Here is a 27,112-nt window from a genome sequence, read left to right as displayed (position 1 = left end):
ATTAACAACCATCATAGATGCATCAAATGTTGCTATCTGAGAACTGTTAAATTTTTGACCTGACAAAAATCCTGCCTAGTGTTTGTCAAATATTGTAAAAAATCTGCTGCAAAAATTCTCTTCCTTGATCTTGACAAATGCACGCCATCTCGTCTGAACACATGTGTGAAAAACTAGGCTTGGTTGCTATACACATGTCCATTTATTAAAACAGGACATTTTTTCCATGTAAATATTTCCCCAAAAAATCTTTTCATTCACTGTGACCTAACTATCCTTTCTATAGGTAATTTGTGAAAAATACATCCTAACACTAGTACAAGCTATATTATCTAACACGGCTGTCAGTTCCCCAATAACAGTCAGAGAATCCTTGCGAATGAGGTCATTTGTACTGACATGAATAAAAACAGATCCATACTTCCTTACAGTAAGGTGTTCCAGGGCTTGTCTCATATCTTCTGTTTTTGCTCGTGGCAAGCATAACACTATTTGATGTTCATTATCTTCTCCACAAATATAATTATCAGTTTTTCTAATAATTGAATCTCCAATTACAAGAATATCTTTAGCTCTAAAGAATCTTCAACTTTGAATACAGTAATATCTGCTCTATCAGTTGTTACAAAGGATAGATCTTCATCACTATTAGTCTTACTAATCCCACTGTTTTAATTGTGCATTAAATTCTCATCCAGCTGGCATTGCAAATCCACAGCTTGAGCCATGTAGTCAACATATGTCCTTCTCTTCTTTTTTCTTACAGTAATGTTTTCAATCCTTCCACATTCAATTTTGATTTCTTCCTTTTCACCTGCCCCTTGCCTCTTTTTTCTACCTTCTCTTTTGGAAAAAGGATGTATTTATCTGCAGACTGAAGGTTTTCAGATAGAAAAATATTATCATTCCTTGTAACCTGTGTGTTACATAACAAAGCAGTGTTCTTTTTAGTACATATTCTTTTTACTTTACAGACATTAATCAGTTTCTTTTTCTTCCTTATTATTTGTTGCAAACTTCTTCCTTTCTTTTCTTTTTTCTTTTTTGTTTCCTTCTAAACAGTCCTGATCCTCATATTGCTGAATACTTTCATCCAGAATTCCAGAGTTGTCAGAGGCATCATATTGTTTCATATGGGTTAAATGATCTTTACAGACAATAGATGTACATTTTCCTAAATGTGTTCTGTTTGTTCTTTGCCTAACATTATTTATCTCACCAGTTTTGTCATTAATATATGAAATAACAGTTCTTCAAGCTGTGCCAATTGCACAAGTGCAGTCGTCATCAAGTCTAGATTTACTTCTAATAATAATAAGCAAATTATCCAACTTTTGACATGAGGAGCACAGATCACCAGTGTTATCAGCTGTTATTAATTGCATACTCATTTAAGGAATCCATATTCAATTTCAAACAAAATATTGTAAAAGAAAACAAGAATCAAAATCAATAACCACAGAATTCAAAGTGAACTTAAATCAACTTCTGTGATAAAAATCACACACACAATATACAACTAAATACTAAAGTAAATACAGTAAAGTTCTGACCATACAAGTTCTGCAACTCAGACAAGACCGCCTTTGACCAAGCAGCAGTGGTTCTCTGACTGATTGGACAGATGATAGAATTTTGATACCTTTCAGGTATCTCTTTTTTGACAATGTGCAGCTGGTACTAAAGGAGACAAGAACTGCTGCTAGGAAATAATGTGTGTATGTAGGAAACATTTTCTGATTGGTGCCTGTCAAAGAACCTGGATCCTCTTCAAGCCCACCTGCATCTGATTCTTGATTGTGTGTGTGAGTTACTGTGCAGTGGTCTTTCATATTCCTCTCTAAAGGTATGTGTGTCAGTTTTTTCTGCTTTGAAAAGGGTGTTTCATACTCATCCCCCAAGGAAACAAGTAGCTCCTCCATTGGATCTTAACTTTGTGCTTGAGAAGCTTACTGTGGTTCCATTTGAATCTGATCATCAGGCTAAGTTGAAATTCTTAAGTGGGAAGACTGTTTTATTCATTCCTCTGACATCAACTAAGACCGTATCTGACTTAACAAGCTCCTATGTTGAGTCAACCCTACCTTGTTTTCTACAGGGACATGGTTTCTTTAACAACAAATCCTACCGTTATGCCTAAAGTTGTTTCAGAGTTTACTTTAAGCCAGACTAATTACCAATTTTCTTTTTGAACCTAAGAACAAGGGAGGAAGGATTCTTCACAATCTAGATGTCCACAAGCAACTCAGATCCTCTCTAGACAAAGCTTAAATATTCAGGAAAAGCTGATCAGCTGCTTGTTTCCTATGAAGGTAAGAGAAAAGGACAGGGTTATAGCCCATTTAACAAGGACTTTGTCTTCTTTGGTGCCTTTCTTAAAATGGGTGGACTGTAGACATTTTCTAGTGATAAGTAGCATGATTCTCTATGCACCTTTTACAAAACACTGCAAAATGGATTCATTTTTCAGGTCCAGAACATGATTTGCTAGGACCATTCCCTTAGAGTCTTAGTTTATTGACCTCACTTTATTCCATGTTTCTTCTCTAAGCTGCGGTAATCTGTCCATGTAACTTAGGCTACTGCAACAGTATTGTTGCCAGGGTGTGGATTTATCCACTCCTTTTTTTGTTTCTAGAGATTGTGAGGTTTGTTTCCTAGTATTGTCTTCAGGGCTCTTGTCTGCCCCCTGGGCAAAAATATATCTGAAGCTTTTCAAGCTTCTACTGTCCCTTTATGGATCTCTGCTCAAACTCCTGACATTTAAAGCACTTGGAAGGTACCCTTAGCTTTGTGAAGCTTGCTAGTTGCAGAGGGGTAGGACCCATCTAGCTTAGGCTACTGCAACAGTCATCTATTAGAACATCTACTGTTATGGTAAGTTTACTTACAGAACTGTACTTTTGCATCCACCTGAGCTGCCAACTCAGGCAGTATGTGCTGCTTACTGCTCTTTGCAGTTTCTAAATCACCAAAGGCTTTTGGTTTAGCTTAACAAAATCTACTACATTATTTTTGCTTCTGACATAGGCAGAATGCACTGCTACTTACTGCTTGCTCTGTGCAGTTTCTAAAACACCAAAGTCTTTTGGTTTAGCTTAACAAAATCTACCACGTTATTTTTGCTGCCAACTCAGGCAGTATGCACTGCCACTTACAACTCTGTGCAGTTTCTAAAACACTAAAGTCTTTTGGTTTTGCTTAACAAAATCTATTGTGGTATTTTTACTTCCATCAATAGGCTCCAGCCTTGTGCAAACCAGCTGTCTACCTGTCACTGAAGGATTTAATTTTTTAGTAGTCTGTTGCTTCACAATTTACTTAACCTGAACTTCTGCCCCTGAACTCTCCTTGTGCTTCCTACTTTAAATAAGCCTACATTTATATTGTTCTACACAGAAATAGCCTTCTGAATACTTAGTTCTGCTGTCTGAAACTCTTCCCCCTTCCCAAATGAGGTGTCTCCCAACACTTGGTAACTTTAGAAAAGTGTTGCTCTTCCACCTTCTTGAAAACACTGCACATAATACCATAATTATCCAGTTAACTACTTGTTACTTGAGTTACATAGTTTGTACCGTCTCCCCAGAGTCCCCATCTTACACTGTTCAGAGACAGTCCTCTGTCTAGTACCCATTGACTCACTGGTAACACAACTGTTCATATTGCTTTGCCAAACTCCATGAAAAAACCTACGGCAATACATCCAGTCTGCTCCTTTCCTCTACATTACTAGTTTAAACCTCTGGTCCATCAGACATGCCTCCTGCATTCTAAGACCCACACTTTGGCAGTGTCTACCCCCAACTCATTCAGAGATTCCCCTAGCTTCACCACTTTCAGAAAGAATCTAAAGCATCACTTAGTTCAAGAAGCCAAATGCATCTACTCTCCCAGGGAGCCATCACATAATCTTCCGCCATTCCTACCAAATCTACATTCACCTGAAGGTGTCTCTTCCTAACAAGCTTATACCAAATTACTCTCTACTCTTTCCACTCTTGCCCCTGTAATAAGCTACATTAAATTGTATATCTCATACCTGATTGTACATATTAAGTTTTATCAATGTCCATTGTATTTCCTATTACTAAATCCTTGTATGAATGTTAATTCACCCGAGCTGTACCTGCAAATGGTCTTACGTGATCAGTGTACTACCCCAGTTAAACAAAAATAAACAAACTGCTACATGTTGTTTTACTTACGGTGTGTATTTTCAATCTTTGTATCCAGTCTTATTTTTGTATTTACTGAAATTTTCTAATCTTTATTTCAAACTTTCAATTTTTGATGGTCTTTGACTTTTGTATTCCTGCGGGTGTTGTTTGCCAACATTTTAACTGCCATTTTTTGTTAGCTGTTACTATTTTTGTACTAGGTGTTAACTGAAAAGGGTTTGTTGAACTTAGTCATCTACCAGGTAAACAAATTATAATTAAATAAATAAATATTGCTTGTTCAGAAGCCAAGTTGTGCAAGTTAAATTAATACCTGTTTTAGCACTAGATCATGAAGTATCTTTCCAAGTTAACAGTCAACCATCTTACTCTCCCAGTCTTACTGACCTGAAGGGTTTTGCTGAAGAGCCTGATGGACAGACTTTGGTCATTTTGCACTTCGTCATCCCCTAGCTACTCAGCAAAAGATTCTCCTCTGGTGTCAGTGCCATTAATGGTGGACCAACTTAATGGATGCCCTTCCTAGTGAAGACTGAAAAAAATCTTCCTTAGTACTGACAATTTCTGACACTGTATGCCTGCTAAGAAGTTTTAGAAGGTATTGTGTTGTGATGGTTGTTAATATGGCTTCTCATCTGTACAGGAATGTATAATGAAAATGATCTTGAAATTATCTAATTTTTGTCCTCCAGATCTTAAATGTGAGATTGAAAATAGTCTCCAATATGAAAAAAATGCATGTGTTTGTTTTTACACTTTTTAGAGGTAACAGAGGTTAATTCCTGTTCAGATCCTCCTGCAGAAGAAAACGTTGGTGATGTCTCATCTGTCCAAATGAACTCAGAAAATCTTCTGATCCATCAAATATCAGCCAGTGAAGAAGAGGCAAAGCAAAATTCAGCCTTAGCAGAGGAAAATCAGACATCAGCGATTCAACAGAATGAAACAAAACAGAATGACATGAAAGTTAAATCACCACAGAGTACTTCAAAATCCTGCTCTACTCCAGAGGTAAGCTTTAGCAGAATACAAGTTCACTTAGAAACATGGTTCTTATTTGTTGTCTCTGACTAAAACACAAGCTGTTTCAGAAAGGTTTCTTTCATCAGTTTGAGTATTTTAATTTTTTTATAAAATTCCTTTTAATTGTTTTCTCATTTCCTTGTCATAACAAGTGTTTAGTAAAATAAAGCATGTGTGTATGTGTATTGTGTGTGCATGGGGAAAAAAAAATGTATATATATATATATATATATATATATATATATATATATATATATATATATATAGTTTCACTTCATGTACTCGAAATGCTTAAAAATTAGAATTTCAGCATTTCGCGTGCATGAAACCAAAACTTCAGAATAGCAAAGTGCATAAGCGCGAATGTGAATGTCAAATCCATGCTTATACAGTGACACTACGTTATGGAAAGTGTTTGTTTGGGATGTTTGTGTTCGGACTTTCAGGTGAGTGAGCGTATGTGAGCGTTTTTGTAATGTGTGAGTGTGTGTGTGTGTGTGTGTGTGTGTGTGTGTGTGTGTGCGAGAGACTGTAGAATGTGTGTGTTGGAGGTTTTTTTTTTCTCTGTGCGATCTCCGAGTTAGTATATATAGTAGGGGGTGTGTGGGGGGTGCAGGGGGGCTTGTCCCCCTGCTTCTCTTTAGTGTAGGTATGTGTGGTGTTTTGTTGTGTTTTTATTTTTTGTGCTGTAGGTGTTGTGGTTTGTGTAGGTGTAGTGTGTGTGTGTTCGGGTTTGTGATTTCGGCATTCTGGGGTTTCAGTGTTGTGATGGTTCCGGCTTCATGCACTCGAAATGCTGAAATTTGGGATTTCAGCATTTCGAGTATATGTAGTGAAACCATATAGTGAGATATATAAGTATCCTTTTTTTGCTTATTTATACTGATTACTGCTTCTAGCAATTTATATATAACATGTTTTATTGCCTGCTGCATACTTTTTACTGTATTTTATTGCTACTTATATATACTAACTCGGAGATCGCTCAGAGAAAAAAAAAAAACTCCAACACACACATTCTACAGTCTCTCGCACACACACACACACACACACACACACACACACACACACACACACACACACACACACACACACTCACTGTACCAGAACTCACAAGCCCAACAACAAAGAAACTATTCTGGACTGGATACCTACTAATAATCCTCTACATTCCTACAAAGTAGGAACCCTCCCAGATGATCTAAGTGACCACTCCCTAACATATTTTATTAGATCTAAAACCAGCCTTACACATCCCAATACTGCCAGAACTGTTGGCTCCAAAAAACAATTTAACAATGATCTATTCCTTGCAGAACTTAAACAATGCAATTGGACACCTCTAAAATATCTTCCACTTGATGAAGCAGTGTCATATTTTAATTCCACATTCTTATCCATCCTGAACCACCATGCCCCACTACGTTCTATTAGATGTAAAGCTAAACCAGCTCCCTGGCTCTCAAACACTTCAAGGCATAAAATCCATCTGAGAAACAAAGCTTGGGTTAAATGGCATTCTACAAAAAAACCCATTAGATCACTTAATTTTCAAACAACTAAGAATGACACTAAAAAGTCATTGTACTAGATAAAAAGAACTTTTACCTCCAAATACAGCAAACCCATGTTAATAAACCACAAATGTTTTGGAAAAGCATTAACAAACTTCTTCATCCAGGACAATTAGTCACCCCTAACCCTCTAGGCTCGAACCCAGATAATCCCATCGACACTGCCAACTCCTTTAACTCCTTCTTTACCAATGCCATCCACTCTCTTGCTAGTCATCTTACACCAGACATTGCAAACCTTCCTAATTCATCTGTAAATCCTCCACCTTTCTTTCTATTCCATCCAGTGCCCACATCCACTATTTGCTCTCTACTACGTAAACTTAAACCTTCCACCCCCTCAGCTGACCAACTCCCAGCAGAATACCTTCAAATAGGTGCTAAATCTATAGCCTACCCTATATCCATTCTTATCAATAGAACCATTAGTGAAGGAAATATCCCGTCCATCTGGAAAATTTCCTATATCATTCCTCTACACAAAGGTGGGAACTCAAATGATTTCTCTAATTTTCGTCCCATAGCCTTGCTATCTCCCCTCGCAAAAATGATGGAAAAGTGTATTCAGAAACAACTACTCAACCATCTGCTCCAAAATAAACTTCTGGCTAACTGTCAACATGGCTTCAGACCTTACCATAGTACCACCACTGCCCTGCTATCTTTTACAGATTGTATTAACAATAATCGTAACAATGGCCTTCATTCCTCAGCAGTATTTGTTGATTTATCCAAAGCCTTCGACATGGTTCATCACCACCTGCTCTTACACATCATACAGTCTCTGTCCTTAGACCCATTAACTATCAACTGGTTCAAATCTTACCTTGATAACAGGAAACAAGCAGTACTCTGGCACAATAATCTATCAAATCTCCTACCTATATCCCTTGGTGTCCCTCAGGGCTCCATATTAGGGCCACGCCTATTTTCCATATACACTAATGATCTTCACTCAGCAATTCCTTACTCTACCTGCATTCAATATGCAGATGACTCCACCATTATCTTCCTTGATTCCTTGTGTCCACCATTATCTGCTCAGCTACCTCTCAAATTGAACTGCAAACCTTGACCCAGAATGCATTTAACACTGTGGAACAATGGTTTACTAACCGCTGCTTCCTCCTTAATCCCAAGAAAACAAAACTAAAACTGCTACTCTTCTCCCCAACACGCAAGTCCACCCCCATACAATTTTCACTTACATCCAACAATGGTACTGTTATCTCTCCAGACCCAACTACCAAGCTCCTAGGAATAACCATTGACAACAACCTCAACTTTGACACACATATTAACATCACAATAAAAACTGTCAACAAGAAACTTAGATCCCTCTATAGAATCAAACCTTTTCTCACTACAACAGCCAGGACTGCTATATTCAGAACTCATCTCATCTGTACTCTACTCTATGCCTCACCCATATTCACAAACCTTTCTAAAACCAACATTAACAAGCTCACTGTATCATATAATAACATTGCTAGATTTGCTGCTGCCTCCCTTTACCATACTCATCACTGTGTAAACCTTTTACAACTTGATTGGTTAGAATTTCATCAGCATCTTCATCTTTCTCAGCTTACTATTACCCATAAAATCCTGTATCAATCCTCAAATACTCCTATTCTCTCAAGACTACTTACCCCCTAAAATAATCCTAAAAACTTACGCTCAGCTAATAAACTACTGTTTAACACCTGTAGAGCTCATAACCTAGCAGGTGACTTCCTCTTCTGTAACACCGTTGGTAAACTATGGAATCTACTACCTACTGAACTCACAACTCTCTCCTCTCATACACTTTTCAAAAAGAAGCTCAAGCTTCATCTCAAAAAACACTGGTTATGTTCCTGTATTACCCCTGACTAATTGCTATATCCTCTAGCATTAACCACCTGCCTCAACTTCCATTCACTTTCTAACCTTTTATTTATATTTCTTTTTTCTGAATCCTGGGACTTTAGTCTTCATAAATCTTCTTAAGTCTTCACATATATTTCCTTATTATCAACATTGGTAATTGCCTTCCACACTATACATTGTATATATTCTATGATGACTTTTTTTCAAAACCTTACTTAAAATGTTTTTATCATATTATTCTCTAGACTTTTTCATGACCTTATTTAAAAATGTGTATCTTTTATTTTTATTATTATTATATTTCTCTTCCTTTTCTATTTTGTCATTTTATATGTTGTCATTGTTTTTTATCAATATTGTTTTGCACATGGAGCTTTTCTCCCCGGGCCTCTACTGAAAATGGACATGTATCCAGCTAGACTAGCCCGGTCAACAAATGTAAAATAAAATAAATAAAATAAAATAAAAATTAAATAAAAATATTAACTAATCTGCACGGTTAACTGATTTGTTTGCAGTTAAAAGCATTCTGTAGAGTCTCTTTGCTCCTTTTATCTGTTTAAAAACTTTAATTTTGTGGCTCACTGCTGTCATAAAGATTTCTGTAGTGTTTACTGTCTAAACAGTGTAGGCTAATAGCTTTAGTATTCTTCCTCACCCTCCCTCCCTGTTGGTGTCTTGTTGTTATACTTGGGCTTTGCAGTTGCCCGCCCCTACTGTAAATTTGATCTGGGACTCTCCTCCCAGTCTAGTGTCATTAGCTCATTCTACCTAATACAGAGAGAACATCTGAGAAGGCCTTCTGTTCCTCCTTTCTTTAAAAAAAAAGCCTGAATCTCCTTGTGTTCTGACTGTGCTTCTCAAACATTTTGGAAATATAGAGTATATTTTAGTGCATTTATTATAACTGTATTTGCCTTAATATTGCTACAACTCAAGTGCTCTAGGTTGCACTGCATCTGAATTGTTTGTGTGTTTTAGCTGCTTTTCTGTATATATATATATATATATATATATATATATATATATATATATAGACTTCCCTGTATATGTAGACTGGCTACTTATTCTAATGTATTACTGCCTCTTAAATCATTTTTCAGTGGTGCACTTGCCTTGCTTCATTTATAAAGTTTTAAATTGCTAATTTTGTAGAGTTTTAATTGCATGTACTGTTTAGGACTACACACTCAAGTGTGTTAGCCTTTTCTGTGTTTATTTACTGTATTATTGCATTGTTTAGCCTGTTTTAACCAAAAAAAAAAAAAAACTACTATCTTGTTTGCTCATTTCCCACCTTTCCAAGCCAGTCCAGATCCCAGGCTTTGCTTGTCTCAGGACTTTATTTTCTATGTTCAGAGCTATCCAGACCTTGCTGTGGTAGAGAGAAGTCCTACTGCTTACCAGTGGGATTGGTGAGCATTATACTGCCTATATAATACTGGAGGAGTGGTTTCCAGCTCTGAAATTGTAATTTTATTAGCCTGTTTGGGCTGATTTCTATCCCTTTCAACTTTCTGGCTTAAAAACGCGTGTGTTTGTGCATTTTTCGCATCGTGCAGCACTGCGGGGCTACAGTTAAACTATTCCAGGTGCCAGAAAGTTTGCTCTTCAAATTTTCCCTTAGAACTATCTGGTTTCTCAGTAGTAGCACTAAAATCTGAACCCCTGTGACTAGCACTTGCTCTAGAACCTGCTGGAAAGCACTAGGAAGCCTGAAACTGATACAAGCACTCAACTCTCCTTGTCAATAAGGAGAAATTAATGGTAGGCACTAAACAGCCTGTAATTGCAAAGCACCTTGCAAAGGTAAGGGAAAACAGCTCTTGCACTTTACAAAAAAAGCACCTAAACAGGCATGTTCAAGCGTCAGATACCGGTGATTTCTCCTGTCCACCTGGTGAATCTGGGCATACAGGGGCAATGCGGCAGCTTCCTCATATACACAGACAACCCTGTCCTCCTACCACCCAACACTACAACCTGTGAGATATGCACTTACATAGCCAACCTGGAAGCAAGCTCTCTCCGGCCAAGATTGTGCTAGACAGTCAAGAGGAGAAGGTTAACACCTGCACTACACCTCAAGCAACTCATAGCCCTTCAAAACCCACACCATCAGCACCCACACATAGCAACACTAAACCCACATATGCGGAGGCCTTTAACATTAACCTGCCCAAGCAACAAGGACCTCTGAAGCTGAAATGCAAACAAACACCAGTCACAACCAAAGTGACACATAGCTCACAACACCAGTGTGCCACCCAACAACAGCCCCTAAGGCAAGACAGTGTACCCAGCACTTTAGTCATAGATGAGTCTATAGTCAGGCACACTTATGTCGTACGCACCAGGCTGAACAAGGAAAAATTACAGTCAGCTGCCTGTCGGGTGCCAGGATCCACCACATAACGCATGCACTCAAGTCACTCCACAACAATTACAACTACGACTCTGTCATTGTCCATGTTGGAGTGAATGACTTGAGACATACCTCCCTGGACTACATGAAAAGAGACATGGAAGAGATCTTGGATCATGTGGCCCAGGCAGATATGACCCTAGCCCTGAGTAGCATCCTGCCTTCGCCCAGAATGATATCACAGTATAAGGACAAAATGATTGACTTCAACAGTTGGCTAAGCTTCTGGTGTCATTCAAAGGGGATCCAGTATCTGTCTGCCTGGGAAGACATGATCGACAAACCACAATGCTTTGCCAGAAATGGTCTGCACCTGTCACCCCTGTGATTCAGGTTACTAGCTAAAGCTCTTGCCATCCCTATAGTGCCTTTTTTAGGCAAGGTTCAAAGGACAAAACCACCACCGTAACAGATACAAGCATGCAAAATCTGAAGGTAATGCTACTCAGTGCTAGAAGTCTAAACCACAAAATGCACTCTCTAGAGGCACTCCTAAAAATGGAGAACATTGATATCTGTGCAGTAACTGAGACCTGGTTCAAGGCTCCAGAGAGCACCTCTGCAATACCAGGCTACAACTCTTACCACACATTTTGGCCACAAAACCAAGACTGAAACATTAAAGGTGGAGGAGTGTCCATATTCACCAAGGATATTCACACCTCCAGGCTAGTTGCTCAACACAATGCATCTGAAATTCTCCAGGTGCAACTAACACTAGGTAAGACTGCAATCCAAATTGTAGCTTGCTACAGATCCCCCACCATGCCCCAAGATTCTCACTACACCTTTCTAAACATACTGGAAAATATTAGGATACAACCAAACACCCTAATACTACCCTGCCATTAACTGTGAAAACTACTTGTGTACCAACACCTTTTCCCAACGGTTCTTGGAATTCATAAATTCCAATGCCCTGGATCAACTAATCCATTGTCCCACTGGGGGCTCCAATATCCTAGACCTGGTCATTACCAACATGGGAGATAGATGCTCCACACCAGTGGTCACCCCCTCATTGGTCAGGTCTGACCATAAGCAAATCACCCTTGACATCCACATCCCATCCCCACCCCCCAGTAAGGAAACCTCCGTAAAAAACTTCTCCAAAGCCAACTTCATGCTGCTGAAATCAGAAGTGACAAACTTCATGACACCCATGCAGACGGGAACTGAAAGTTGGACTGCTGAATCCTACACTAAGGCACTGTACGAGCACTTCCACTTGTGCATGAATCATGCCATCCCAAATAGAACCAAGATGCTCTCCTCCAAAAAAATCCCAGACTGCAAAAAACTCCCTCACCAGCCTCACTAAGAAGCTGAGATCCCTCATAAAATCCTCAAAAGCTAGTTATGAAAATAAAATTGCCAAAGATTCCAAAGACAACCACAAGGCATTCTATAGTTATGTCAGGAATTTAAATGGCAATGCTTGGATCTGCTCTGAGCTACAACAGAATGGCATTAAATGTACTGATCCCAAGGATATTGCCAATATCCTGGCAAATCGATTTAGTGCCAACTTCACTCCCCTCTCACCCCCTAAAGGGCCCATCTCAATACCAAAAGATTGCCAAATTTCGGTAATCATGGCAACACAGGTAGAAACCGTACTCTCCAAAGCTAAGAATACAGCATCCATGGGACCAGATGACATCCCGGGCTGTGTATTACATGAACTACAAAATGAACTGGCACCTCACCTAAGTGTCATGTTTAATCATACCCTCACCTCAGGTTTCGTGTCCACTGTGTGACGCACAGCTACAATCATCCCACTCCACAAGTGGGGATCCACCTTGGATCCTGGGAACTACCGTCCCATCAGTCTGATGAGCCTGATCTGCAAGGGCATGGAACGCATTATCATGGAACTTATAAACAAAGACATTGGCAACCTTCAAACACTGGACCCCACCCAGATTGGGTTTGTGAAGGGCTGATCTTGTCTCCTGAACCTGATAGACTTCTTCGAATCAGTCTTCAGAGCTGTGGACAAGGGTAAGGCGAGTCCACACAGCCTATCTGGACCTCGTCAAGGCCTTTGACACTATCCCCCACTCTGGAATCATAGATAAACTTACTAAACTGGGCATAAATCCCTACATCACTTGATGGGTTGCCAACTGGCGTACTGACAAAACCCAATAACATGTAGCATGAAGTTTTTTTTTTTTTGTAAGGCATGTGGGGGATTGGATTTTATTCTTTTATTGTGTGTTGGGGCAAGGCTATTAAGGATATTAAGGAAAATGTGATTGAAGTATATGACAGTGTTATCTAAGGGTAGTGACCTTAGTACATTCCAGTTATTTTGTGTTAGTGTTTCAATAAAAAGTGTCGTCTTTGAATTTGGTTGAATTTCTTGTTCAGATAAATATGATTTGCTTGTTCAGGCTATGACGACTTCCAATGGCCTAGATAGATATATAGTTGCTTATAGCATCTGGTAGGCATCCAACTTTAGTTAGTTTATTTGGTTTGTTAGCTATGATTCAGTCTAGTGTTAAAAATGTATGGGTGAAGTTTTGTTAATTCTAGTAGAAGTTATTAGCTGTGTGAAACTATAAGTTTATAGCTTCAGTAGGAGTATCAGTATTTATAAGTTGCCAGCCTGTGTTTAGGTTTCCTAATATTATACTTTCATGGTTTATGTCAATTTTCATACAGAAGGGGTAAAACACTAGGCTCTATCTTTTCACATTACAAACACCATGACAGTGGGGGGAGCAAAATATAAACAATTGACCATGAGTGGAAATGAATTGGTGGGCACTTTTCCATGCGGACATTGCATGTCCTGTAACCAGGTTAACAAAACTAAACAGTTTACTAGTGCCAACACCAGTAAAGTGTATGATTTAAGAATTTTTGGGAACTGTTCTAGCGGCTGGGTAATTTATCTTGCCACATGTCATTGTTCATCCTTTTATGTAGGCAAAACATCACGCTCACTTAGGATTAGGATTGGCGAACACAGGAGCAATATCAGGAATAAGAAAACTACAAATGCCTTATATCAACATGTGATTTCAAAAATGGCTAATTTCATGTTTACTGTCACTAAGTTTTGTTGGCTGTGACTGAAGTCATCAACACGGGGAGAATATGGCACTTAAATAAGAAATACTGGATAATTCTTCTTGGGATTTTATTCCAGGTCTTAATGATCACTTAATAAGTATAGTTTTGAATCAGTACTTGATTGAGGACCCTAATTTGGGTGTTTGTGTTATATTATAAAACAATAAAATATTATACTATTTGTTGGCTTAACTACACTTTTTCTATTGATTATTTAATTTTTGACCTAGACCATAGGAGATATTCTCCATATATACCATTTTTTAGCATCATATACTTCTGCTGAATTTAATATGACTGGTTAATATGATATCCAAAGCCTTTGATATGTCATTGATTTCTATATGATTATTGATCTGGATTAGAGCTTGGAAGTTGTTTGTAGAGTTATGGCAGCTACTGAGGACAGTATTACTACTTTATTGTTGCTATTTTTATTTTATTTTATTATTTTTTTGGTATTAGTATTAAGTGTGGATTCAGGGAAGTAAAAGTTTTATGTAAACCATCATTATAATAAACAACTTGATTGGTTGACTAATCATGTATCACACTAAGTCTAAGTTATACTAGGTTGGCATTTTGAACTGTTTAGTAGTCACTGAGAGTTAGCAGAACCGGTTTGATAAACTAATGCTGGATTGCAGTTTGTTTTATGTCCATCTCTTGTTGAGAATAGTGTTGGTTGTATTGATGTAGTAATGTGTTTTCTTCAAGGAGTATAGGATGTGTTAGATAAAATGGATGGGAGTTGACTGCACAGGATGAAAGTGTATTAGCACTTTCCTATTGGTAGGTTAGTGGGTAGGAAGTGGTAGGATTGGTTGGGAATTTTAGTAGGGTAGCTATAAGAAGTATAAATGTAGAGTGAGAGTGGGTGAATGGGAATTGAGGGTAGGGTAGGGTAGTGAAGTGAGCCTGAGCAGTAGCTAGGTTGAACGGGGTGGGTTTTACCAGCCAGTTCAGCAAGGAGGCATAAGAAAAACAATCTACTGATAGAAGAAACATACCCTGAACCTGCATATAGAAATAACGTAACTACTCCTTGTAGCTTGCAATACAACTGTGTTGTATTTGGACTTAGAGTTCAATCAGCACTAGAAATGTAGAGTTACAGTGTTTGTTGTATGGGGCTAATGTAATGAGGAAGGAAGAGGAGTAGAGTGTGAGAGAAACAGGTGTAAAAGTACAGGTAAACTATGGACAATATAGTGTAATGGGACATTACTGAAAGATTTCATATACTTATTCTAACAGTTTCCTTGAGGATATTTTATGGGGTTGATCTTATTTTATGTTTAGGTTTTATTTTTGACACCTCGTCCTCTAGCCTGAGTAAGCAAGTATCAGTTTATGGCATGGTCTGGAATTACATGAGTAGTTCTGCTATCTCTTGCATGCAGCTGTTGCCTAACTGAAATTAAGTGACTTAATTTATTAATAGATATACATTTGGCACAGAAGTTTACTTCTCAGGGATTTCTAGCTTATGTGCACATACAGAGGAAAGTATCTGGTGACCTCTTAATAATCATGTTAAAAAATTATTAGGCAACAAAGGCGAATAATACATATGATTGCCACAGAATGAAAATTAGCAGTATTGACTTTTGTAACCTTCCAGAACTGGAAACACTTTCATCCTAAATACAAGTACTTCTTCAGGGGTCTAATTATGTGACCGAACATTTAGTTAATCGAATAAACATTGATCGCTAAACGTCAAAGACCCAAAAACACAAACAGCAGTTTCTACACAAGGAAGCAATGCCATTGTCCTACATAAAAAAAAAAAAAAACACAAATGAAGTGGGGGGCTTCGCCCACCACACCACCCTAAGTATATCAACTCCGAGATCGCTCCACATTGAAAACAGGGCAAAATCCGCGTAACAACCAAACAACTTGTTTCCCTGAGTGGAAACTGCCTTTCATGGTTTTGGGTCTACGACGTTTAGTTATTCAATTAACTAAATGTTCGATCACGTAATATAGACTCCTTCTTCAGACTAACTCAGAACATCCAGAGCATTTTAGGTATGCCATTTTATAAATAAAAACAACAAAGAAATCATTAAAGTATGTAATTTGTTAAAAAAAAAAAACTGGGAGAGTGGTGTGAAGTTATATACCTCACCAATTTGAGAATTCTTAGACTTTTCCTGACAACCAATTATAACCCAGGTGGATAAAGCCACTGGCTGGAGAGAAGGAGTGACCTACTTACCTGGTATGATTAGGTCTAGTCGCGTGTTTTTGTTCAGTAAATAATAACCAGTCATAGTCCTCTATTTCAAACCATATGTGAAGTATGAAGGGTGGTGTGTGCAAATGTCTGTGATAATGAATTTGGTATAAATGGTAAGGGAATAGTTAAACTAAAGATAAGCACATGCTTTGGTCTTCTTAAATTTTGGAAAGCCGTTAGAAAATTAACTCTTCAGCGTGCATCTGCTCATGTTGAAATTTAACCATATACAAACAACCCACAAAGGTTAAACAGATACTGTATCTGGTAAGATGTAAATGATGATGAATATAGGAAGAAAGCTAGTAGCCAGCTGTAAGTTCAAATGCCAGAGCCTGAAGTGGGATGGTGATTGGCAGAATAGGTGTCTTAGAAATTATCTCATATCTAATCTTCAGGTGTAGGACTAGAATAGAACTTGCTTATAAAAGAAAATGGAAAAGGAAATGAAAAGAATAACTGGGCCATCATTCCAGATTTAAAAAAATGATATATAAAGCTGGAGGAATGGATGATGCAATTGTTATATAAAAGGTAAGTTTTATTTATTTATTTTATTTTATTTTTCCTTTCTTGATTAGGTTAGTCCTACTAGGCTAGCAGCCCCTTTTCAGGGGACACCCGAGGTGGTATTCGCAGCCGGCCTTAGCCATAGGCGAACTAGGCAACCGCCTAGAGTGCTGTACCAGCCGGCCTCATTAAGGGAGCAATTTTTATTTATTGATTTATTTAAATTTTATTGCTTTTCATTCTGATCTGTAGCACCACACCAGTGCTAGAGAGACAAAATTTTCCCTCTTCTTGGCACCCCGTCTCTACGTCTGTCTTGACAGTACTGTGACATTTGGATTGCGCCCCTCCCCAAATCAGTAGTAGCAGCAGCATTGTGAAGAATCTGAATCTTGCTAAAAAGCCATCTGTTGATTCTTAAAGGGACAATCCCATAGTGCTAAATTTGGACAGACATGAGTTTAATAGGGGGTAGCCACATTGCATGTATCAGCAACACCCACTGAGTTCCATCATTATCCAGCCCCTCCACCCCCATCGGCTTACTGTGAACAAGTGTAAGTTTCGTGTTCTACGTAAGATTATATTCCCCTCAAAAACACAGAAGCTTTTTCATTTCATTCCACCATCTTCCAAAGATGTCATTTGCAGTTTATAACTGCAGCATTTGTAGGTGATAATTTCTAGAAAACTGCTTTGCTAGATGGGCATTTCATGATCATTTCTCAAGTATACATGGAGATATCAGTTTAGAAATCTTTTTTTATAGTTCTCATTTATAAATGCCAGAACAAGTGCATTCAAAAATGGGAACATAAAATATGTATACTTGCTAAGTGATCACGAAATGCCCATTTTGTGATCCAGATGTTCTTCATCCCACATTGCTGCAGTCCTAACACTTGGGTAGTCCGCTGTCCCAGTTGTCTTTTGCCGCATGGTCCGATGCAGAAGCAGTATTGCGAGTGCAGGTTGGCGTTCTGAAATTTTCTGAAGTCGGAGTTTCAGACTGAATCAGAATTGAATATTTTGTTTTCTTGCCTCAGTATTTAACCGGATGTCAGAAAAAGTGAATAACTGTATTTCTTGTGGGAAACAGATACCTCATAGGGATTACCATACCTTGTGTATACCTTGCTTAGGGCCTGAGCACGACGTTGTTGGATGTCGCTCTTGTGCTAGATTAACAAACGCACTATAAAGAGAAGATTAGACTGTGCCAGGTTAGTTTTTGGGAAGCGTTGTAATTATAAAATGCCGTCGGATGCTCCCCCTTAAATCTAAAAACGCAAGGACAAAGCAGCAAAGCCTAGGTTGGAAGAATTGAGCCGGAGGTTCTGCCAGAAGTTTCTTTGGAGTCTCAGGGAGAGACTTTACTGTTACAGGATGTGTCCTCTCAGGAGGTAGGCCAGGCTGAGGGGGCTTCTCAGGTAGCTGTTCTCCCCTCCCTTCCTAAGGTGGTTAGGCCCTACCCTTCTGTTCCCAAGGCTTCTACTAGAGGCAGGCCAGGTTTAACTTCAGTGGGTGTTTCTCCTAGTTCTTCAGGGTCTCTGCCTAAGAAACAAATGCTTAAAATGGCAGAAGATTTGATTACTATGATTAGAGGTTCTATGCCCCCTCCTGATAAGAGGCCTAGGGTGGAACCTGAGCTTGAGAGTTTTGAGCAGTGTTCGGAGGCTTCTGAGTCTTCGGCTGAAGACTTGCAGGAGTATCCTCCTTATTCTGATTCTGATGTAGATGATTCTACCCCTTAGGCTTCTGTTGTTAAAAATCCTGTTCCTCCTGATAAAGAGGCAAGGGCTTTGGATAGATGGGGAAAGAAGGTGTATACTTCTTCCACTTTAGCCATGAGGGCTTTGAATTGCCAGTTCCACATGTTAAAATACCAAAATTATCTCCTTTCACAATTGAAGTCTAAGGTGGATGCTTTGGCGGAAGGTATTGAGTGTAAAGAGTTGCAGGATTTAGTTCATGTTTCTGAACAAGTGGGTAAGCATTCTTTGCAATGTGGTTTTGATGCTGTACAGGCCTCTTCGAGGGTGGCTGCCACTGGTTCTGTTCTCACGCCTGGCTGAGAGATCAGAATTTGGCTGAGCATGTTAAGACAAGGATTTTAGATGCAATCTGATGTGTTGTTTGGTTCGCCTGTGGAAGCAGTTTTAAAGAAAATGGAGGACAAGGCTAAGTCTATGCAGACTGTTAAAGATTTTGCAGGTTCAGCCGTTTAGTAGAAATTGGCCTACTAAGGGGTGGACGTATCCTTCTTATGATTCCCAGTCTAGGGGTAGGTCTAGACGTGGTAGGGGCAGAGCTCAAGGTTCTTTTAGGCCTAGAACAGGGAGTTCACCTGCTCAGTCTTCTGGTGAGGGCAGGGGTCAGTCCTTTCGTAAACAGACCCAATGACCTGCCTTTTCAGCTGCCAGAACCTTCTCGTCTGGCAGCACCTTTGGGAGGAAGGCTGGCACTTTTCAAAGAAAATTGGAGTTTAATTACCCACGACAGATGGGTATTGGATATCATTCACCACGGTTACAGGTTTTATTTCCATACCTTGCCTCCTTTCAAAGGCATGCCAGACATTCCTCCTCTACAAAGAAAAGAGGCTCACAAGCAAATTTCTCTGTTACTCCAAATAGGGGCCATTCAGCCGGTTCCTGTGCCAGAAAGAGGCCTAGGATTTTATTCTCGCCTGTTCCTAGTACCAAAAAAGGGGAACACGTGGAGGCCAATTTTGGATTTATCTATCCTCAACACTTATCTGGATATTCCCAAGTTCAAAATGTTGACGTTACAACAGCTTTTACCTCTGCTGGGAAAAGATCACTGGATGGTAACTTTAGATCTCAAGGAGGCTTACCTTCATGTGCCTATCAGACTAAGTTGCAGGAAGTATCTGCGTTTTCGGGCTGGGAATTCCCATTATCAGTTCTCTGCATTGCCCTTTGGCTTATCTACAGAGTATTCACAAAAGTTCTGGCTCCAGTGATAGCTTACTTCAGGCTAAATGGGATACAAATCTATCCTTACTTGGACGACTGCCTGATTCTGGCTCAAGAAAAGGAAGACCTGTTTCAGCATTTGGAATATGTGATAGCAGTGCTAAGATGCCTAGGGTATTCTGTGAACGAAATAAAGTCCAGTCTAGTACCCTCTCAAGACATGTGCTTTCTGGGTGTGAGACTGAATACAGCAACAGATGGCCTTTTAACCCCGGACAAACAAAAGAATCTTTCCCTTTACTTTCATCAACTATCTCTTCAGTCCGGGCTGACTGCAAGGACAGTCCTTCAAGCCTTAGGGTTCATGGCATCTTGTATTCTGGTGCTTCCCAATGCCAAACTGCATATGAGGAAGCTACAATGGTATCTCAAAATGTATGGACACAGCACTGCCAGGATTTGGACACTGTCATTCAAATAATACCTTGCATTCAAAAGGAATTTTTGTGGTGGGCTCAGGAATGTCACCTAAACAAGGGACTCTCTGTGACCCGCCAGAGTCAGATTCTAATGACAGATGCCTCAGACATAGCTTGGGAGCTCATCTGAATGGAAAGTGGATACAAGACAAGTGGCCTGCCAGACTACAGCATCTACATATCAACATGAAGGAGATGTTAGCAGTCCAGTTTGCATTAATGGCTTTCAAGGAGTTACTTCATCCAGGGCAGGTGTTGATTCTAACAGACAACACAACTGTCATGTGGTACATCAACAAACAAGGGGAACACATTCTTATCCTCTATGCAGGCAAGCAATGATTTTTCAGCGTGCAACTAAACCTTCTGGCAAGGAATCTGCCCGGAGCACAGAACTCCATAGCAGATGTGTGAAGGAGGCAAATCATGGATCCCGTGGAAACTGGATCTTCATGTATTTCGAAATTGACAGTGTCATGGGGAACTCCAGACATAGATCTGTAAACCACCAGCTGCCAAAGTTTTGCGAAAAGGTTTCATCACACAGCTTGGAAAGTGGATGCTCTTTCTTTCAGTTGGAAAAATCTTCATGTGTATGCCTTTCCACCTCTGCCTCTCCTCCCAAAGGTACTCCTAAAGGTCAGACAAGACAAGCCAAGGATGATTTTAATAGCTCCAGATTGGCCTCGACAACACTGGTACCCATTACTGAGGAGTCTGGTAAGGAAGCCTCCATGGCCTTTACCTTTGCTTCCACACCTATTGTCTCAGAGGGACGGTCATCTACTCAATGTCAAGCTTCACTTTCTTCATCTAACAGCCTGGCATATTCTGTTTTGAACCACAACAGGTCTCAACTTCCTCAACAAGTTTTGAATGTGATTATGGAAGCCAGGAGACCTAGTACAAGGAAAAATGGAAGAGATTTTTATTTTGGAGTGCAGCAAAGGGTTTGGAGGTATCTGAGCCTAATTTGAGTGTGGCTCTTCAATATCTTACTGAGTTATTGGACAAAGGTTTGTCTTTCTCTTCCATTAAGATTCATGCTGCAGCAATTTCAGCTCACTATGATTGTGACCCACCATTGTTTTCTCATCCTTTGTTCAAGCAATTTCTTAGAGGGCAAAGAATATAAGACCCGAGCTCCTACTCCTGCTTGGGACCTCAATTTTGTGTTGGAGAAACTTACTCAACAACCTTTGAATTGAAATACTTGTCATGGAAGACTGCTTTTTGTTGGCCATTACTTCTGCAAGAAGGGTTTCTGAATTGCAGGCCCTTATGGCGGTGGAGCCTTTTTGATTTTCCATAAGGCTAATCCTTCCTTTATGCCTAAGGTGGTCTCTAGTGTGGCTTTAAACCAAACTATTCATTTGCCCACTTTTATGCAGATCCCCAAAATAAGGGGAAAAGATTTTGCACACTTTAGATGTACACAGGCAGTTGTCAGGACTAAGGATTTTAGGCAGTCTCAGCAGTTGTTTGTTTCTTTTGCTTTGAGTTCTCAGGGCAAGCCTGTGTCAAAACAAACTATTTCTAAGTGGATTGGGTTTTGCATTGCATTTTGTTATTCCCATCATGGCAAGGAGGTTCCAGCTGGGATTAGGCCTCATTCTACTAGGGCTACTGCCACATATTTTGGAGGCAGCTACTTGGAGTTCAGTGCATACTTTCTCTAAGCATTACCACCTTCCTCTCTACTCTAAATCTAGGGCTGGTTTTGCCACGGCTATTTTGCAGGGCATGTTGACAGCTCCAGCTTCTTTATGATTTGCCAGCCTCCCTTTCCTCTGCTTTGGGATTCTACCCAAGTGTTAGGACTGCAGCAATGTGGGATGAAGAACATAGTACAGTTTTGTACCTACCATAAATGTAGATGTTCAAGATCCACATTCCTTCCCCTCTGTGTTTAGGGGTGGTTGTGTGGGTGGGGTTGTACTTTGTAAATTTGTATATATTGTACATTTATTTGGTACAGGAGTGTTTGGTGTTTTTGGTTTTGGCCTTATCTTTAGGGTCTTCTGACATCTGGGGCAAGAAAATTGTACCGGGCCGACTGGGACAGCGGACTACCCAAGTGTTAGGACTGCAGCAATGTGGATCTTCGAACATCTACATTTATGGTAGGTACAAAACTGTACTTTTTCTACAAGCTATTATGCACAAATGCCGCAATCATAAATTGCAAATTATATCTTGTTAAAAAAAGTTCTTTGGATCCTGATTTTGCTTTCTGTACGCACTTGCTACTTTATTGCAGAATGTCTGTTCCGCGGTTATTGCCGGTTCTGCCATTTTTTTAAAAACTCTTTTTAAAGTGTTTATGTGAGTGTGAGAGCATATCTATTTAAGAGATGACAGTGGTTGCTACGCTGCTGAATTAAGTAAGTAAGTTTGTGCTTGCTGCTCATACACATAGTCCTCCACAATTTACACATGTGCAGATTGCAGTATGTACTTTCTGGATCATTTAAATACCTTTTTTGAATGTGTGTGTGTGTGTGTGTGTGTGTGTGTGTGTGTGTGTGTGTGTGTGTGTGTGTGTGTGTGTGTGTGTGTGTGTGTACGTACCGGAAGAACAACCCAGTCAAGTTACAGTTTTCACTGTTTACTTTAGTATCTTAAACCTCCTGTGATGGAGGCACATGGAGCATATGCAAATGATCCCTTAAGGATATCAAGTATTTCAGCTACACGGTTTATAATAAAAAAAAAAGTTTTACTATTCAGCGCTTAAGTTTTTATCATTTGCATTAACTTCTGTTTCTTTCCCTTTTTATGTGTTTTATAGTAGGAGTGTAATGGCATTCCCTGTTGAATATTCACTGCTGTGATAGGCAGGGAACAGGCAAAGATTACTGGCATGATTTCTGCATCGAGACCCTTTGCATGCATTTAGTTGGACAACCTGATGTGACTGTTGCTTTCCTATTTAGTTTTTGTAGTAACCCACCACGGTGCCTGTTTGGATTACAGAAGAGCATGCTTAGCATTTTGGGGATAAAGTGGGATGCATATTAGTAGAGTGTGTCTGGTGGCAAGTCAGAACATCCTTTTTTTTTCACATTACTTACTTATATCTCAACCTGTTCACTTGGATTAGGGACAGAGAGCCACACTGTATGAGGTACAAAGACAGAAAAAGTGGGACACCTTTTTTTATAGGTATCATTCAGAACTTTGTTATAAATTAAAACATTTTATTAGGGGTAACAAAATTTGGTGGCAAAATTTAGGATGCTAGTTTTGCTGGATGTGAGCTCTATTTGTATTGGTTGTCTGTCAAGGAGTTTAGGAAGCCACATAGTAAAAATAAGTACATTCTGGAGAAATGTGCTTTATAATTTCTTCACAGCTAAAGTAAATACATTTTTTTGTCTCTGGTAGATTATATGTAGGAGCATCATGCATTAGTATTTAAAAGTATCTGCCTCACAGCTCCATGGTCCAGAGTTCCTTAATGCCCTCTATTGGTGGACAGTGGAGAATTTGCATGTTGTATTTAGTCACATTGCTTTTTTCCAGTGTACACCAGTTTTCTCCCATCCCCTAGAGTATGGGATGATTGGCAACATGCTAAATTGTCCTCACTGACATGTCTTTTCCCTTGCCCTTGTGGCATGAGTCTTGATTAAAGAGTCCAAAAAAGACCAAATTCACAATGATATTTACTTGTAACATGCAGGAGTAACTTGTTTTGTGCATTTTATGCTTGGAATGTGAACGGGCGGATGCAGTGATGCAGCAGTTAGAGTTGCCACCTCACAGCAAGAGGCTCTCCTGTTCGATCCTCAGCTGGGGTATCTTCTGTGTAGAGTCTGCATGTTCTCCCTGTGGTCACGTGGGTTTCCTCCCACATCCCAAAGACATGCTGTAGGTGGATTGGATACTCTAAATTGGCCCTAGGCATGAGTGCGTGTGTGTGCCTTCTGTGGAAGGTTGGGCGCCGGGCTGGCAACTCAACACCGTAAATCTCCACTGCCAATCATGAGCAGGCAGGTGATCCGTCGTGGCGACCCCTAAAAGCCAAAAGAAGAAGAATACTCTTGCAATGTGAACTAGGGGTCCACCTGATTACAGTAACTATCCAAAATTGTTTAAATGCACTGTATCAGCACTCCATCCTTAACCATAAACTTCATTCCCAGTGAAAGAATCGATATGACTGTAGGATACTGGAATGAGACTGGAGTAAATATTTTTATCTGTTAATTACCCAGAGCTGTGCAGCTGAACAAGTGCCATTCTTTTTTACATAGACCACATTTCTTTGTACTTTTAAAAATGAATTCTGTACATGCTGTAGTTTAGTTAAGAATGTTTTATTACGTACAGATGTCAACAATATCTGAATACTGTCTCCGGTAACAGTACTGATAAGCTATGACAGTCATTGCAATTTTTTTAATATTCTGGAATGCTGGATAACAGTAACAGTGCTGATAAATATAGCCAACGTTTCTGCACTTATATTCCGATTCTCCTAATAAAATGAAGTGAAAGTCTTTTCTTCCTGAAGAGTATTATTAATATTCTGGAATGCTGGATATTTGACGTGACTTCGACACTCAGACTCATGTGCCTGTACTGCAAAGACTCTCTGCATATCAGTCCAAATGAACTAAACTGACTCAACTGACTATGTCTGAAGCATTTCTTAATAATACCAAAACCCTGTAATGTTTTACATGCCTCTTTAGCTTTGGTTTCCAGACCTTGTAAGATCTGTTTGTTTTCAAAGTAGTGCACATTCTGTTCTTATCAGCATTTTTGAGTGAAGGTTATTTTATTTACTGAAATTGCATACAAACTGTGAAAGCTTGCTTTAATATGACTGCATTTCTAGACTCATGAAAAAAATATATATTTTTGTACATTTTAATATCTAATTTAACACCCAACTCCTTCCTTCTATAGGGAATTCCTGATCCTGAGCTTTCCATTTCTCAACCTGACCATAACTCCTTGATCCAAAAATCCCATCCCTAACCCTCAAAAATGAATTGCCTGCCTACAATGCACACACTTCGTGTTTTACCTCAGAACCAACACTGCTCTCTTTCTTAGGGTAACTTGTGGTTATGCTACTACCACACAGTCTCTAGCTCCATACTGTAGCCATGACCCCAGTTCACTTACCCATTTAAGAAACAGCTACATTAAAACTAGTTCTCACAGCAAATATGAGCTATAAGGATATGGAGGACTGTATGTTATCCGTTACCCTCTTTGTACATATGTTAGTAAACATGCACAAATCTTCATATGTTTATGTATATATGCATGTATGCTTACACTTTGGCTAGCTTTAGGGATTCCATATCAAAGATAAAATTATAGAAAACTCTATTTCAGGGGAACTTTAGTTTTTTGTACCTTGTTTACCAGTGGAAATTTTAATCCAGCTATTGATACATGTATGAATACAGACTGAAATAAGTCTGCTTAGGCAGAGCTGTGGTAAGGAAGTTTGGTGTCTTAAGTTTGGTGTCTTAGCTGATGTGGCCATTTCATGCCTGCTGGTCATGTCCCAACCAATGCCAGCCCCCATACCAACACTGCTTCAGCCCAGTACCAGTCCAGCCTACCATCTTAGTATTATGTTGAAATTTTACAAGTAAATTTTTTTCTTAGTGTTTAACTCTGTGTCTGTCAACATTCAAACTTTCCCCTATTGCTCTTAAGTGTGTTTGTTCTTCCTCTGCAGAATATTCCCAGCACAGAGGCAAAAGCCAACCAGAGGAGCCATCATTTAAATATCGATGGAGGTAGTTTGTGTCATTACCTGCATCTTGGCACTGAAAATTCTACCTTCACTTGCAATTTAACTACATAACAAGTTTTCTCTTCTTCCTATAGTATGAAACTGTTCACTTATTTTCATACATTAAAATAATTGAAGGAAATAACTTGGAGTGGCTTTCATGGGTATTGACCTACCTGTGGATGTGGCTCAAATAGGAATGTTTCTGGAGTTTGGTGTGGATAGAGCTTAAGGGGCGCCAAAGCACTACTTTGCCTAGGGTGCCATTTCAGCTAAGGCTGGCTCTGGTGGCATTTATACTACTAGGGGAAATTTGGCTAGGGCATTAGGAAACTTCTCCTACTCTTGGTAGTATGGTATTAGGTAGAAGAGTTTGTGTGGGACACAGCTGCCTTCCTCTTCCCATTCCAGGCATGGAGGCGGCCTAGAGCAACAGGGAGGAAACATTGCTAATTCAGCATTTGCTGAAACTGAAATGAAAGTTGTTGAAAATGCAGTTGAAATGGTAGAATCACTACCAAAAATGTTCTCAAATGATTTGGGACCAGAAAAAAGTTTTCAGATGGAGAAGAGGTCGAGGAGGAAACAGAAGTGAATGCAGATGTAGAAGTGGGTTTGGATCAAAATTTCCAGAAAAATCTGTTTGAATCAACAGAAACAGTGGAAAATGCATCGTTTCAACCCTCCAGTTGGGAGGGTTACAGGATGTTTATCTGGAGGAGATGATAAACCAGAGTGAGCCAGTATGTGGAGCTGCAGTATCCTGGAGTGAGATTATGGAGAAAATAAAAGAAGAAAATGAGTCAGAGAAAGTTCCAGAGAAAAAGAATTATGCTGAACCAGTGGGAGAAACTGCCAAAGAGGAGAGGGGAATAAAGGAAACGGAGAAGAAATTTGTTCAGGTGAGCAGTAAAAAGGAAGATGGTTTGGACAGATATGAGGTAGGGGACAATGTTATAGTACCTCTGGCTGTTAAAGTTGAAGAGGTGTAAGGGCTTTTATTTTAA

At 39.4% G+C, this 27,112-nt stretch overlaps 1 protein-coding gene across 1 annotated transcript in view; it reads left to right on the top strand.

Annotated features, from left to right (window-relative positions):
* The window catches only part of LOC122787927 (peripheral-type benzodiazepine receptor-associated protein 1-like), a 1,795,954-nt gene that overhangs the window by 654,674 nt on the left and 1,114,168 nt on the right, over nucleotides 1-27,112 (top strand). Inside the window, exon 12 of the mRNA XM_044054852.1 lies at nucleotides 4,945-5,192. Coding sequence (XP_043910787.1) covers nucleotides 4,945-5,192 — 248 coding nt within the window. The remainder of the gene's footprint in view (nucleotides 1-4,944; nucleotides 5,193-27,112) is intronic.

Source organism: Protopterus annectens, chromosome 13.part0 (genome assembly GCF_019279795.1).
Source record: "Protopterus annectens isolate FY-2018-M chromosome 13.part0, PAN1.0, whole genome shotgun sequence".
NCBI classification, from domain to species: Eukaryota; Metazoa; Chordata; order Ceratodontiformes; family Protopteridae; genus Protopterus; species Protopterus annectens.
Note: the sequence above shows the minus strand (reverse complement) of the source record. Positions and strands in the feature narration are given on the sequence as shown.